The sequence below is a fragment of the Hippopotamus amphibius genome, chromosome 14 (genome assembly GCF_030028045.1).
Source record: "Hippopotamus amphibius kiboko isolate mHipAmp2 chromosome 14, mHipAmp2.hap2, whole genome shotgun sequence".
NCBI lineage: Eukaryota > Metazoa > Chordata > Mammalia > Artiodactyla > Hippopotamidae > Hippopotamus > Hippopotamus amphibius.
In genome coordinates this window covers 393,832-405,247 of record NC_080199.1, presented here as the reverse complement: position 1 = coordinate 405,247, position 11,416 = coordinate 393,832, and the positions used below count along the sequence as shown (strand labels likewise).

The 11,416-nt window shown below is 66.4% G+C and overlaps 1 protein-coding gene across 6 annotated transcripts in view; it reads right to left on the bottom strand.

The window, feature by feature from the left end:
• Positions 1-427: 427 nt before the first annotated feature.
• GAS6 (growth arrest specific 6) overlaps positions 428-11,416 on the bottom strand; it is a 32,014-nt gene continuing 21,025 nt past the window's right edge. For 5 of the 6 annotated variants that reach the window (XM_057707365.1, XM_057707367.1, XM_057707368.1 and 2 more), the window contains 8 exons: positions 10,895-11,016; positions 10,184-10,302; positions 9,695-9,884; positions 7,576-7,740; positions 6,348-6,516; positions 3,047-3,222; positions 1,628-1,856; positions 428-841 (listed from right to left, as the gene is read on the bottom strand). In XM_057707365.1, the coding sequence (XP_057563348.1) occupies positions 690-841; positions 1,628-1,856; positions 3,047-3,222; positions 6,348-6,516; positions 7,576-7,740; positions 9,695-9,884; positions 10,184-10,302; positions 10,895-11,016 (1,322 nt within the window). In that variant the 3' untranslated portion in view covers positions 428-689. Of the gene's footprint in view, positions 842-1,627; positions 1,857-3,046; positions 3,223-6,347; positions 6,517-7,575; positions 7,741-9,694; positions 9,885-10,183; positions 10,303-10,894; positions 11,017-11,416 lie in introns of those variants that run through there. The other variant, XM_057707370.1, reaches the window with a different exon arrangement.

Below are 11,416 nucleotides of genomic sequence, written 5' to 3'. Positions count from 1 at the left end.
GAACGGCGGGCTTGGTTCCACACCACCCCCCCCCCCCCCCCGTGCCCTGGGCTGTGCGTCCCCCGCGTTTCCCGCGGCGGAGGTCGTGGCGCCGTCACCGCCCCGCACCGAGCAGGGGCCCTTCCGGCTCTGCGCGCGGCCTCTCGACGTGGGAGGACAGGGCTTCCTCTTTAACCGGGGCACCGCGGCCGCGGGTGAGCGGGTGTGCGGAGGGAGAGGCAGATGCTTTATCTGCGGCCACGCGGGCCGGCGACCGGAGCGTCCCGTAGAGCGGCTCATCGCCATCACGGGCACGCAGCACGCAGACGCGACGACCCCCGGGGCGAGGCCGACGGACGTGGCGGACCCCCCTTGGCCTGGGGCCCTGGGGAGGCCCTGCCGCGGAGCGCCGAGGAGCAGAAACCGCCGACGCGGGGCTAGAAACGTTCCGTAAATATTTTATTTTTCCATAGTTTTAGGTCAGAAAGAAGCATCTGGTAATAAAAATAACAGAACTCTTTTCCCGGGTCCGCTCGGCAGCGCTGAGGTTAGTCCACTATTTACACGTATGTTACACGCGGGGAGGGAGGCCTCGAGGGGACTCGGCGGGCGAGGGCGGTGTCTCGGGCGGGGCAGGGGCCTTCCGCCGTCCTTCCTGGGCTGGCGGAGCTGAGGCGTGCGCGGCAGCGGGTGGCCAGCGGTGGCGGAGGCTAGGCGGCCGGCTCGACGGCGGGGCAGGAGTGGGCCGTGATGTCACTGTGCTTGTAGGCGGCCTCGTCCAGGTCCAGCACCTTCCGGTTGACCTCCAGCGTCATGCAGCCACGGTAGAAGGCCGTGACCGGGGCTGAGGTCACCGGCACATCTGGGCCACGGGGAAAGAACACACACGTCTCAGCGGGCAAGCTGCCTGGTGTCTGGGGTGCCCCCTCCGGGTCCCCGGCCTCCTTCAGGGCACAGCTCCCCTTCCTTGCAGAACCTCGCCCTCCGGCTCGGCCACACGCCCCAGGCGGGCAGCAAACCTCTGCCAGCGGGGTTGGCACCGCCGCCCTGAACCACCCGCCCCGGGGGCGCACGCAGTCCAATCAATTAAAGATTATCTCCTCGGCCCAGATGAGTCACGCAGGGCTCCCAGGCTCCCCCACCCTCCTCAAAGCTCTGTGTGTAAGACTAAATGCACTTTGCGTCTGGCGGCCGAGACACAGGTGCTGCGTCTGCGGCAAGTGGCCACGCGCCCCGAGCGGCGGGCGCAGGTGGGGCTTCCTGAGGCCCTGGCCTCGCCCACCTCCCGCCCCCCGTCCCGGAGCGCTCGGCTCCTCTGAGCGGACACGCGCCCCCAGACGCAGGAGGGGCCCGGGTCACGCTGCTGCTGCCGCGGCAGCTGGACCCCAGGCCCGCGTGGCCCGCTGGCTGGGCCCTCCCCACCGGCCCGGGCCGGAGCTGCCGTCTGCCACCCACGGTGGTGGGGGTGGGGGGCTGGGGGGCTGCAGGCCAGAGCTCGTCCTGCGCGTGTTCTCAGCCCGAACGCACACTCCGCCAGGCCCGGGCCGACACCCAGCAAGGCTCCCGACGCCGCCCCGGGCGCTTCTCTCTCGCTCTCAGCGCAGAGCACCCTGGCCCTGCACGGGGTGAGCACGTCGGGGTGCCCTACCTGGCAGCCCCCCGACGAAGGTGAGCACGGAGCCCCGCAGGTGCCCCCCGAGGACGGCCAGCCTCTCCTGCAGCCCCGCTGGGCTCACTTCACTCTGGCCCTTGGTGCCGTCCACCTCCAGCGTGGCCTCGTCCTTGTTCACAGAGACGGTCACCACGTGCTCCTGGCCGTCACAGACCTTGATCTCCATCAGGACCAGGGTGACGCTCTCCACGGCCAGGACAACCAGCTGTGGGGAGAAGCACGCCTGAGCAGGGCAGGCGGGCAGGTGGGCTGGTGGCCACGTGCCCCGGGCTCCGCTGTCCTGCTCTGGCCGGCGGGCCTCCTGTGAGCGGCGTCGCCTGCGGCCGGGGCGTGACAGGGTCTCCGTCTCTATACGTGTGAAGAAGGGGGCTGCTTGGACCCCGTGAAATGTGAGGGAGGACAGACAAAGCCACACGTCCCTGGACAGGGGTTGCGGGGAACACGCGGCAGCCACGCGGACGCGCAGGCACACGCCTGGGCAGAGGTGACCGTACCCCCGTGGGTCCATGGCTGGGACACAGGACAGGGCTGCCCCCTCCACGGGGAGCGGCCACAGGAGCACCACAGAGGGCTCAGGGCAGCAAATGCAAACATCCCAGGAGGTAGCAGGGCCGGCAGCCCGGGGTGCACACCCCAGGCAGAACAAGCCTCCAGCCACGTGGGCAGAGGGGTGATGACACGGACAGACACGCTCGGACAGCCGACGGCCCCGCCCTCTCCTCCCTCCCTCTCCCCGCCCAGGGCCGCGCCTCAGCTGGGTGGGCCTCCAGGCTGTTTATCCCAAGTGCCGGGACTGGGAAGGCGGGCCTGAGCGGGGCACGGGCCGCGCCCCTCGGCCTGCAGCCACGGTAAAAGGGGAGCCGGGTGGCCCTCGCGGGCAGGCTGACTTGGCGAACACACCATTCTTAGGACAGAAGGGAGAGAATAAACCTACTTCCACCGTCTCTTAGCTGTTCTCTGAGAAAACAGTAAGTGGGTGGGCACGGTGTGGACGCGGGGTCGCGAGGCAGCTGGGAGCAGCGGGGACTGCGTGCCGCTGACGGCAGCACGTCCAGGCGTGTGCTCAGAGCTCCGCCTGTGTCACCCGGGGACGGCTCGGCAAGCGTCTGGGGTGTGTCTGCACATCTGACTCTTCAAAAGGAAAATCTGATTTGTAAGCAAAATCGTCTGGCTTAAATACGAGTGATTAATTCAAATGACACCACTGAGCGGGTGGGAAGGTCTCCCCACCGCACGACTTGCTTGTGGGACCCCGACACGGTCCCTGGGCCACGTGTGGCTGGTCAGACCCTGGTGAGAGACGGGAGGGTGGACTAGAGCCTCAGGGGCAGGCAGCGGGCTGAGGCTGGGCCGGGGGCCGTGGCCCATCCTGGGGGGCGGCGCGGAGAGCGGTACCTGCTTTTTGAGCTTCTTGGTGGAGTGGTAGTCGACCAGGGCCACGGAGAGGGCCACGGCCTGGTCGTCGTTGCCCACCAGCGCCAGCAGCACCCCCGTGTCGGCGGCGGGCCGGATCCGAGCCACGGCCTCTATCTCCCAGGTGGTCTCGGTCCCCACGCCCGGCGATGTCCGAGCTGCGGCGAAGGCGGCACGTCACCAGGCGATCCGGACGGGGTAGGCGGGGAGGGAGGCGGGAGGAGCAGGGCCGCGAGCGCCCCGGCCCCCCGGCCGCAGGCCGTGGAGGACATGGGAAGCCGGCCACGCGGGGCTCAGCTGCCCAGGACCTGCTCTCTGCGCCAGCGGCTGGGACGTGACGAGGGACCAGGTGCTGGACTCGGGTCTGGGCCACAGCGCAGAGGCCCCGGGGCTGCCCGAGGACGGCCGCGCCGCCCGGCCCCACCGGGACCGCAGATGCACCCCGCGGGCCGCACCCGCCGTCCTGGGAGCCCCCGACGCCCTCCCCCGGGACGGCTGAACGGGGTGGGGTCTCAGCCCTCGAGCCCCCTGCACCTCACCTGCGGCTTCGCGCAGCCCTACGAGCTGAGAGACTTTGACGCGTCAAGAACGCCGTGAAAACGGAAGCTTCCTTGAACACCACCCAACAGCACATATGCCCTTACGTCCCGAGCCACACTTTCCTGCTGTTACAGTCACGCCTCCGAGGCTGAGGCTCTGTGCAGACGCGTCACACGGACGCAGTAGGTACTGTGCGTGCATTATAAACCGCACGGTGCGTCCCACGTGCGACGCACCTGGGTGAGATACACACGGCGCGTGCGTCTTGCACAAACGGCTCCAGAGCACTGCTGGTAGCAGGGCGGGACCCTGGCTCTTGGGGGCAAACATCACGTGACGTTTCCTCCCCACATTTCATCACCTGCTGCAGAGCAGCCGGAAGAAAACCTCCGCCCTCTTGGTTTTCAAGTGTTTGCAGCTCGCGAGACCGTCAGGGGCTGCTTGGGCAGAAGGAGGGAGAGGCCACACCTGCGCCCGTCCGGGCGCAGACCTTGCTGCGGGCCGGTCTCTGCCCGCAGCGGACTGTGAGTCCCTCCAGCGGTGTGTGGGTCCTCACCCCCGGGGGCCCGCGACGGTCCATGCCAATGATTGTTCACGGAACCGGACGCACACAGAGCTGGGAAAAGTACCCCCCCCCCCCCGCCCTGCCTAAACCCAGCCTTCTCCTCTGTCGCCGTCTCCCCTGCATCCCTGCGGGAGCAAGGGCATCTTCTCTGCGGAGTTTCCCCTGACAGATGAGGCCCACGGCCTGCTTGTCACAAGCGTGTTTGCGGCCCCAGTGCCTGGGCTCCCCTGGGGAAGTTTTCTCACGTGGGGTCAACCCCGTGCCTCTCACCTGAGGGCTCCTCAGGCTTTGAGACCCAGTGAGTCCTGCTGCTGAGAATGGTATCTGTCGTTTCCTAATGCGTCCTTTCTGTGTTACAACGTGGACACTGATGGTATAGCTTAGGACATGTTAAGGATGCGTCAAGTTCTAACTACCATTTGGCCTCTGCTGTCACAGAACTTGCAGATCAGAACCACACGGCACAAGTGGCCAGCAGGCCACGGCAGGCACAGTGACAGCACTGCAGCCAGCAGAGACCGCGCCTGTGGCACCTGCGCTACCACGGTGTTAGTGAAAAAAGAATGAAACGTGATGTTCCGTGACGTGATATTAGATATCACGAGGACGCGTTCGGTTTGCGTGTACAAAACGAGGCCTGAAGGAGTGACGTGTGTTTTGCATGAGGGAGTGTGACTGGGAGTGAATGGTTCCTTTCTAAAAACCTTCAGTGACGTGGTGACACTTTTGACAGTCAAAGCAAAGACAGAAACGGGACGGTGACACAAGGTCTTGAGAGGATGGCCCGACTTGCTAAGGAAGAGGGAGCAAGTTCCATGGTCTCCGAGCTGGACTGGCGCTCTTTGAACTTGGATGCCACGTGGGGCAGCGAGGTCTGAAGGAGGGACCCCGCCGCCTGCCCTCCTGGGGGCACCTTCAACCATGAAAGGCTCAGTTTAGCAACAGAGGGGCTGGGGCGCGCCGGGGACGGTCGCAGGGTGAGAGCATGGAGGGGGTGGGTGGCCCCGGGAGGGGTGGCCTTGGCAGTGACGCAGGAGCCTGGCAGGAGTGGGCTACAGGGGAGGGGGAGGGGGGCGTGACCAGAGCCTCCCTGGACCAGGTGTCCACCCGGGGACGCCTCGCCGACCCGCGGAGAGAGGCGCACGGCTCCAGGGGCGGACTCCCTGGCGGGACCCAGGGCTCTCCCAACATCCTCAGCTCAAAAGCCACTCAGTGCCTGAGCGCAGGCGTGGTGACGACGCAGGGCTCCAGCTGGTGCCGGCCCAGGAAACAGAGGTTAACTCCAACCCCGTCTGAGGGGAAGCTGGGGAAATCCCGGGTCCAGACTCAGGCAGACCTGCTCCCCCGCCCCCCGCAAAGTGCACCCTGTCCAGGCCGACGTCCTCAGAGCAGGTGCAGCAACGGGACCGCCGGGCTTTCCGTAAAGGTGACGTCCAAGGGCTCGTTTATCAGCACATGAGGACTATTCGCCTTTACTGTAAATTACCAATTGACGATAAGAGGCGAGAGAGAGTTGTGCTTTGTTCTAGGAATTAAGGGCCCTGCTTTCCAGAAGCTGGAGGGACTCTGGGCTCACCCTCTGTCCCCTGCAGCCACACTGGCCCCCGGCTGCCCGTCCCACCCGCTGCAAGGCCTGCTCCTCTCTCTCCGGGTGTAAAAAGGAAAAGCTTCTTTGTTACTTTCAGCACCGGCCTGAAAAGCCTCAGTTCTCTGAGGCAGAGTGTCGGGCAGAGTGTCAGGCCACTGGCCTGTCCCCAGCAGGGGGCCTCTCTCCTTTTCCCTCTGAAACCTGAACTCGCCAGACTCCTGGGGTGCTGCCCCCGCCACGGCCCGCCGTGCCGTGACCCCAGTGCCGGGCGCTTCCCGGAGCAGCTCCGTCCACGTGGACGCGCCTGAGCCTGTCTCGTCTCAGAACCTTCCGCGAAGCTCCCCCTTAGAGACCTGCATCCTCCCGGCCTGCCTGTCTCGGCCACCAGATGCGGGCAGGGCGGCCGCCTGCCCTCCACGGTCCCTTTTTCCTCCCGGCCTGCGCACCCCTCCCACCCCCCGGGGCCCGGGGCCACCCCTCATGCCGTTGCCTGGGCAGCGGGCTCCTGCTTATCTGGTTTCTAGTGTATTTTGGCTACTTTCGGCTGGAAGGACAAGCACAGCCATCCCCACGCAGGAGCCCAGACTCACCATACTCCAGGCTGTAGAAGGCAAAGCCGCTCCCGGGGAAGAAGGACCCCCTCTCGATCACAGAGAAGCACTGCATTTTCACGTTCACCTTGACCGTCTCCTGGACGGTGGTGTCCTCCCCGTCCAGCCAGTGCCAGCTCCTCAGACAGCCGTCCAGACGGGGGTTCATCTGGAAAGACAGAGACCCCCGGTGCCTTCCTGGTGCCGCCCGGCCCGATGGCGCCCTCCTGGCTCAGGCACGTGGAAATCCACCACAAACGTGGACAGATCCTTCCACCACGGGCTCCGCACTCACAGGGGGCTCACGGCCTGACACCAGGTGGGCGGTACACGCGGCACGTCCACCCCCACGTGGACGAGGACAGTGCGCCCCGTCCTCTGCCTGCACCTGGTCTCCCTGCTCATCCAACAGACACGGGGCGCTGACCGCGGCCTGCCTGGAAGGATGAGGGTGAGAGGACGTTTACGTGGCAGCTGTGCCGGCGCACCTGCCGGAGGCCCGAAGCACCCGGCGTGCAGGTCAGGGGCTGGGGACGCCCGGCCGTGCACGTGCCGTGTGGCTCTGAGCCGATCAGGCCACCCCAGCCTTTATCTGTAAAACGAGGAGGCGTGAGGGGCATGGACGGGACCCTGGGGCGCGGCACACCCCTCGGCCCTCTGGAGGGGAGACACTGCTGACAACACCCTCCGCTCAGAACCTCAACTCGCCGGACTCACGTCTCCTGTTTGGTAGGGAAATCAGACCTGAACACCGGGGATGCTGGCCGCAGACGTCACCACACCGGGGGTGGGTGGGTGGGGGCGTGGACATGGGCACATGGTGGGGCGGGGTAGAGGGGGATGAAGGCACAGGACTTCGAGAAGTGACCAACGCCGACCTCCCATTAGGTCTTGTTTCCCCGTGGGAATCCCAGCAGCCTTCACATCCCAAACGTTCTTGGGAGCTGTCCAAAAAAATTGTGTTCTTTTTGTTAAAGAATAATTTTGTTGTGACTTACCTCCTCTGCAAAAAAGAGACATTTTTATAATCAATTCAGATGAAAACTCAAATGCCTTTCACAGAACGAGATGGTGAGGTACGTGAGGCAGCTGCACTGAGGCTTGTTACATTCTAGGAACGCGCGCCTGCCTCCAGGTCCTTTGCCAGACCTGGTAAGTGCGGCCCAGGCCACTTGGGGCTAAACCCTGCCTTCAGCATCCTGGGCTCTGCCCCAATGCCCGTACTTACAGGCTGGACGAGGTCTCTCTCCTTGAAGGGCATGCCTCCCACGGTCAGGTTCAGGTGGTACAGGCCCCTGTCCAGCTGGAACAGGTCCCCGGCCACAGCGATCTTCATGACAGCGTCCTTGTTCACCTTGATCACCAGGTTCCGCTCGAGCTCCTCCACGGAGATCTGAAGAGCACAGGTGCTGTGAGGGCGGACGTGTACCTTCTGAAGGGGCGCCCGACCTTGGGTACCAATTCCCGTCACTAGCCAGGGCCAAGAGACCCTCAGCCTCGGGGGTGACCGCGTCCCCATCACCACCCGGGGCCAACAGACCCCCAACCTCAGGGGAAACCACGTTCCCATCAACACCCAGGGCCAACAGACCTCCCCCAGCCTCGGAGAGATCACATTCCCATCCCCACCTGGGGCCAAGAGGCCCCCAGCCTTGGGGGAAACCATGTTCGCATCCCCACCTGGGGCCGAGAGACCCCCCAGCCTCCAGGGTCCGGGCTCATCCCCTGCACTGCCGCCCTGGCATCTGTGGTGGGGCTCCGACCCTGCTGGTTTTGGTCTCCCTCCCAGCGTTGCTCTCTCCCCATCGCCCTTCCTCCTCCAGGGGAGCCCACCTGCTGCCCCTTCCCCATCCCTGGGCCCTAAATTAAGCCTCCACCAGGGAGCTGCCTTCAGGGATGGGAATCGTGCCTGAGGTCACGGCCCCCCTCCGAGGGGTCAGCCCTGACGTCTCTGCTCCTGTCCTGGTCCTCCGCTTCTCCTGTCCCTCAGCTAAGCGCGCTGAAGACAAGAGGACACATTTTACTTCAGAATCTCCAGCAGCTGCTGGGTGCCTGGCACGGACTGGGTGCTGAGCGAACACATGAATTCTTCCTAAAACTTTTCATTCTTTCCTGCTTTCCTTGTAGGAAAATTGAAAAATCCATCCCTCTACACAGAATGCATCCTCCCCTCGGTTTCCTTTTTGGCTCAGGTGGAGAAACGTTTAGGTACCGGGTCTGGGTTTGGTCAGGAGACGGCAGTGTGCACGTGGGGCCTCGGGGGCAGGAAGGGCGGGCAGAGGACGTCGTGGAGCTGGCCCCGCACCTCGACGAGCAGTCTGCATCTCGGGCGGGCCGGCAGACGCCCACATCCACGGGTCGGGCCTCCCCCAGCCCCCTGCCCGCGGGCAGTGTCCTGGCCCTGCTCGGACCCTCGCATCCCTAGACGGTGGGGCAGTGGGCGGCCACGTGTGGAACTTCTTCGACCCTGAGATGGCTTCCCTCCAGACTGGACTGTTTTATCTGTAACTTTGCAGAAGGCATCCCTCCTGCTGCCTTGGAGATGCTAGTACTTTAAGAGTCCAGGAAAGGAGGAGCTAGCCACCACTAACAGGATGGAAATACCAGCAAACGTCTACAACGTTTTTATTCACAGAGACCAGGCAAATTTTTCCATTTTCTCTTCACTTCTAGAGGAAAAAAGAATGCTTTTCCCATGTCTCTTTCAAGCACTTACTTCTAAAAGCCCAGTTCCAACTAGGGGGTCTCCAAGTTTTGGGAGGGAGCCTGTGTGTCACAGGCAGCTTCGCTCCAGGCATCGTGAGGTGGGACAGAGCGGCAGCGCCAAGCCGCGGGACAGGCCCTGGGTGCTCAGGGCGCCTCCACCAGAGGTGGCCGCGCGTGCTGGAGGCCAGCAGGAGCGGAGCCGGCCCAGGGGCCAGAGCCCAGGACGGTGTCCTGAGTCATGTCTGACCCTGCCCCACACTGAGAGCTGGGCAGCTGGACCTCAGCCGCCTCGCAGCCTCGGCGCGCCTGACAGTCTGAGCTGGAGGGCCCTCGAGGTGGGGGTCCGGCAGCCCCCGGTCTCAGTCCAGCTGCCGGGGCCCCCCCTCCCCCAGCTGCGATAAGCAGAAGCGTCTCCAGACACAGCCAGGCGTCCCCGGCGGAGTCCCCCCGCTGAGAACCGCGGCCCCTGCGGTGGGAGCCCCGCTCTGTTCCACGGGGAGACACGGCCCACCAGAGCGCGGGCTTCCGGGGCGTCCGCCACGCCCGTGCCCCGCCGGCTGAGCGCGAGAGGCCAGGCAGAGGCGGGGTCCTCGGCCCCGGGGCCCGGGCCGGCCCAGGCAGCGCAGCGGGGCCGCACTCACCGTCTGCCACGAGCCGTGGTTGATGACGGGCCCGCTGCTGGTGACGCGGCCCACGCCCTGGTAGCGGAGCTGCAGCTCCAGCCGGCCGGCCCGCAGGCCCAGGACGATCCAGGTGCTGTCCCGACGGCCCCCGGCGAAGAACAGGACGCCCTCGGGGTCGAAGGTCCTGAAGTCGAACTCAGCCACCAGCCTGGGCGCCGGCAGGAAGGGGCGGGTCACCCCAGCTCGTGGCACGCGGCCCCGCCCAGCGAGGGCTCGCCCGGCCTCGGGAAGAGCCCCGTGAGCGGGCCGTGCGCGCCCACAGCCCGACGCCGGCAGCGCGTCCCCCGGGCGGTGATCGGCCCGCACCGGCCCCGAGCCCCACGCAGCCGCGCTGGACCGAGGGCGGACCGAGGGCAGCGCCGGGCACCCGGCATTCGGCCGCCCCCGGGGCCGGAGCCCAGCCTGTCCCGCCACGGCCCCCCTGCTCCGCGCAGGCCGCCTTCTCACCTCGTGGGCTGCAGCCGCTTGAAGCGCAGCCTGATCACGGGGGTCCCGCTGAACAGGCGGCCCAGGTACAGGGACTTCACGCTCCTGGCCACGTTGAAGGGCACGCAGGGCAAGATGTCCTGTCAGGCGGGGGGGGGCTGGCGTCGGGCAGGGGCACCCCGCTGGGCTCCCCCGGAACCCCGGGTCCCCGCGGCCCCCGGCCCAGCCTGGCGTCCGGGCCCCCAGGGGAGGCGGGGCTGCCTGCTGGCCACGCCCACCGCAGCTTCTCCAGCGTCCGCCCCGCCTTCCCTGCGCGCTCCCCTTCTGCTTTCATCTTTTAATTGTGGAATATTTTAAGTGCAGACAAGCGTGGAGAATAATAAAAATAACTACAAAATATTGTAAAACAAGCAAAGAATGGAGGCCTTGCAGACCATTGTTTCTAGAATGTTCCCTGCTCTGTGACACAGCCTCTACACTGCCCAGAGGACCCACGGTGGGAGCCCCGGGGGCTGTCATGGGGCCGCCAGCGCGGGCCTGCTCCCACGGTCGGGGGCCCTCGTGGCACACGTGTCGCGGAACCCGGACAGGGACCGCGTGCACGCGTCTGCGAGCGCGTCACACCCAGGGCAGGAGTCGCGGTGGCGACCACACGGCCACGACCCCCACCCCCGCGTCTCCCCACGGGGCCCAAGAACCGGCTCCTGGCCAGCGCTGGGGGCCGCGCGCTACCTCGCAGGTGCTCATGTCCCGGGACAGCTTGAGGCCCCCGCGGCCGTCGCAGTGGCAGGTGTAGCTCCCCGGGGAGTTGACGCAGGCCTGCTCGCAGCGCCCCTCCGCGCACTCGTCCACGTCTGCCGGCCACAAGGAAGCGCCTGAGCCCGCCGGCGCCACCGCGCACCCCGCTCTCTCGTCACAGCGCTGCGGACGTGCGTCCTCGCGCCCAGGACCCCGGAGCCCCCGGCCCGCGGCTCCCACCCGGCCGGCCGGCTCCTCCCCGGGCACAGGGTCACAGGTCGCGGTGCTCGGGATGGAGGCCGTCAGCACGGCAGGTCAGCGTGGAGCCCGGGGGCAGCCTGGTGGGGGCAGGACCGGGACCTCCATCCCCTCCCCGGTGGGGGGCAGCCGCTGGCCCCGGGCAGGAGGAGGGAGCCCGGCTCTCGGCGCCCTCGGGACGCGGCTGGGCCGGGCCGGGCCGCACCCAGGGCGGGGAAGAAGCCCGGGGCCCGGGAGAGCAGGGGCCCTGCCTTGTGG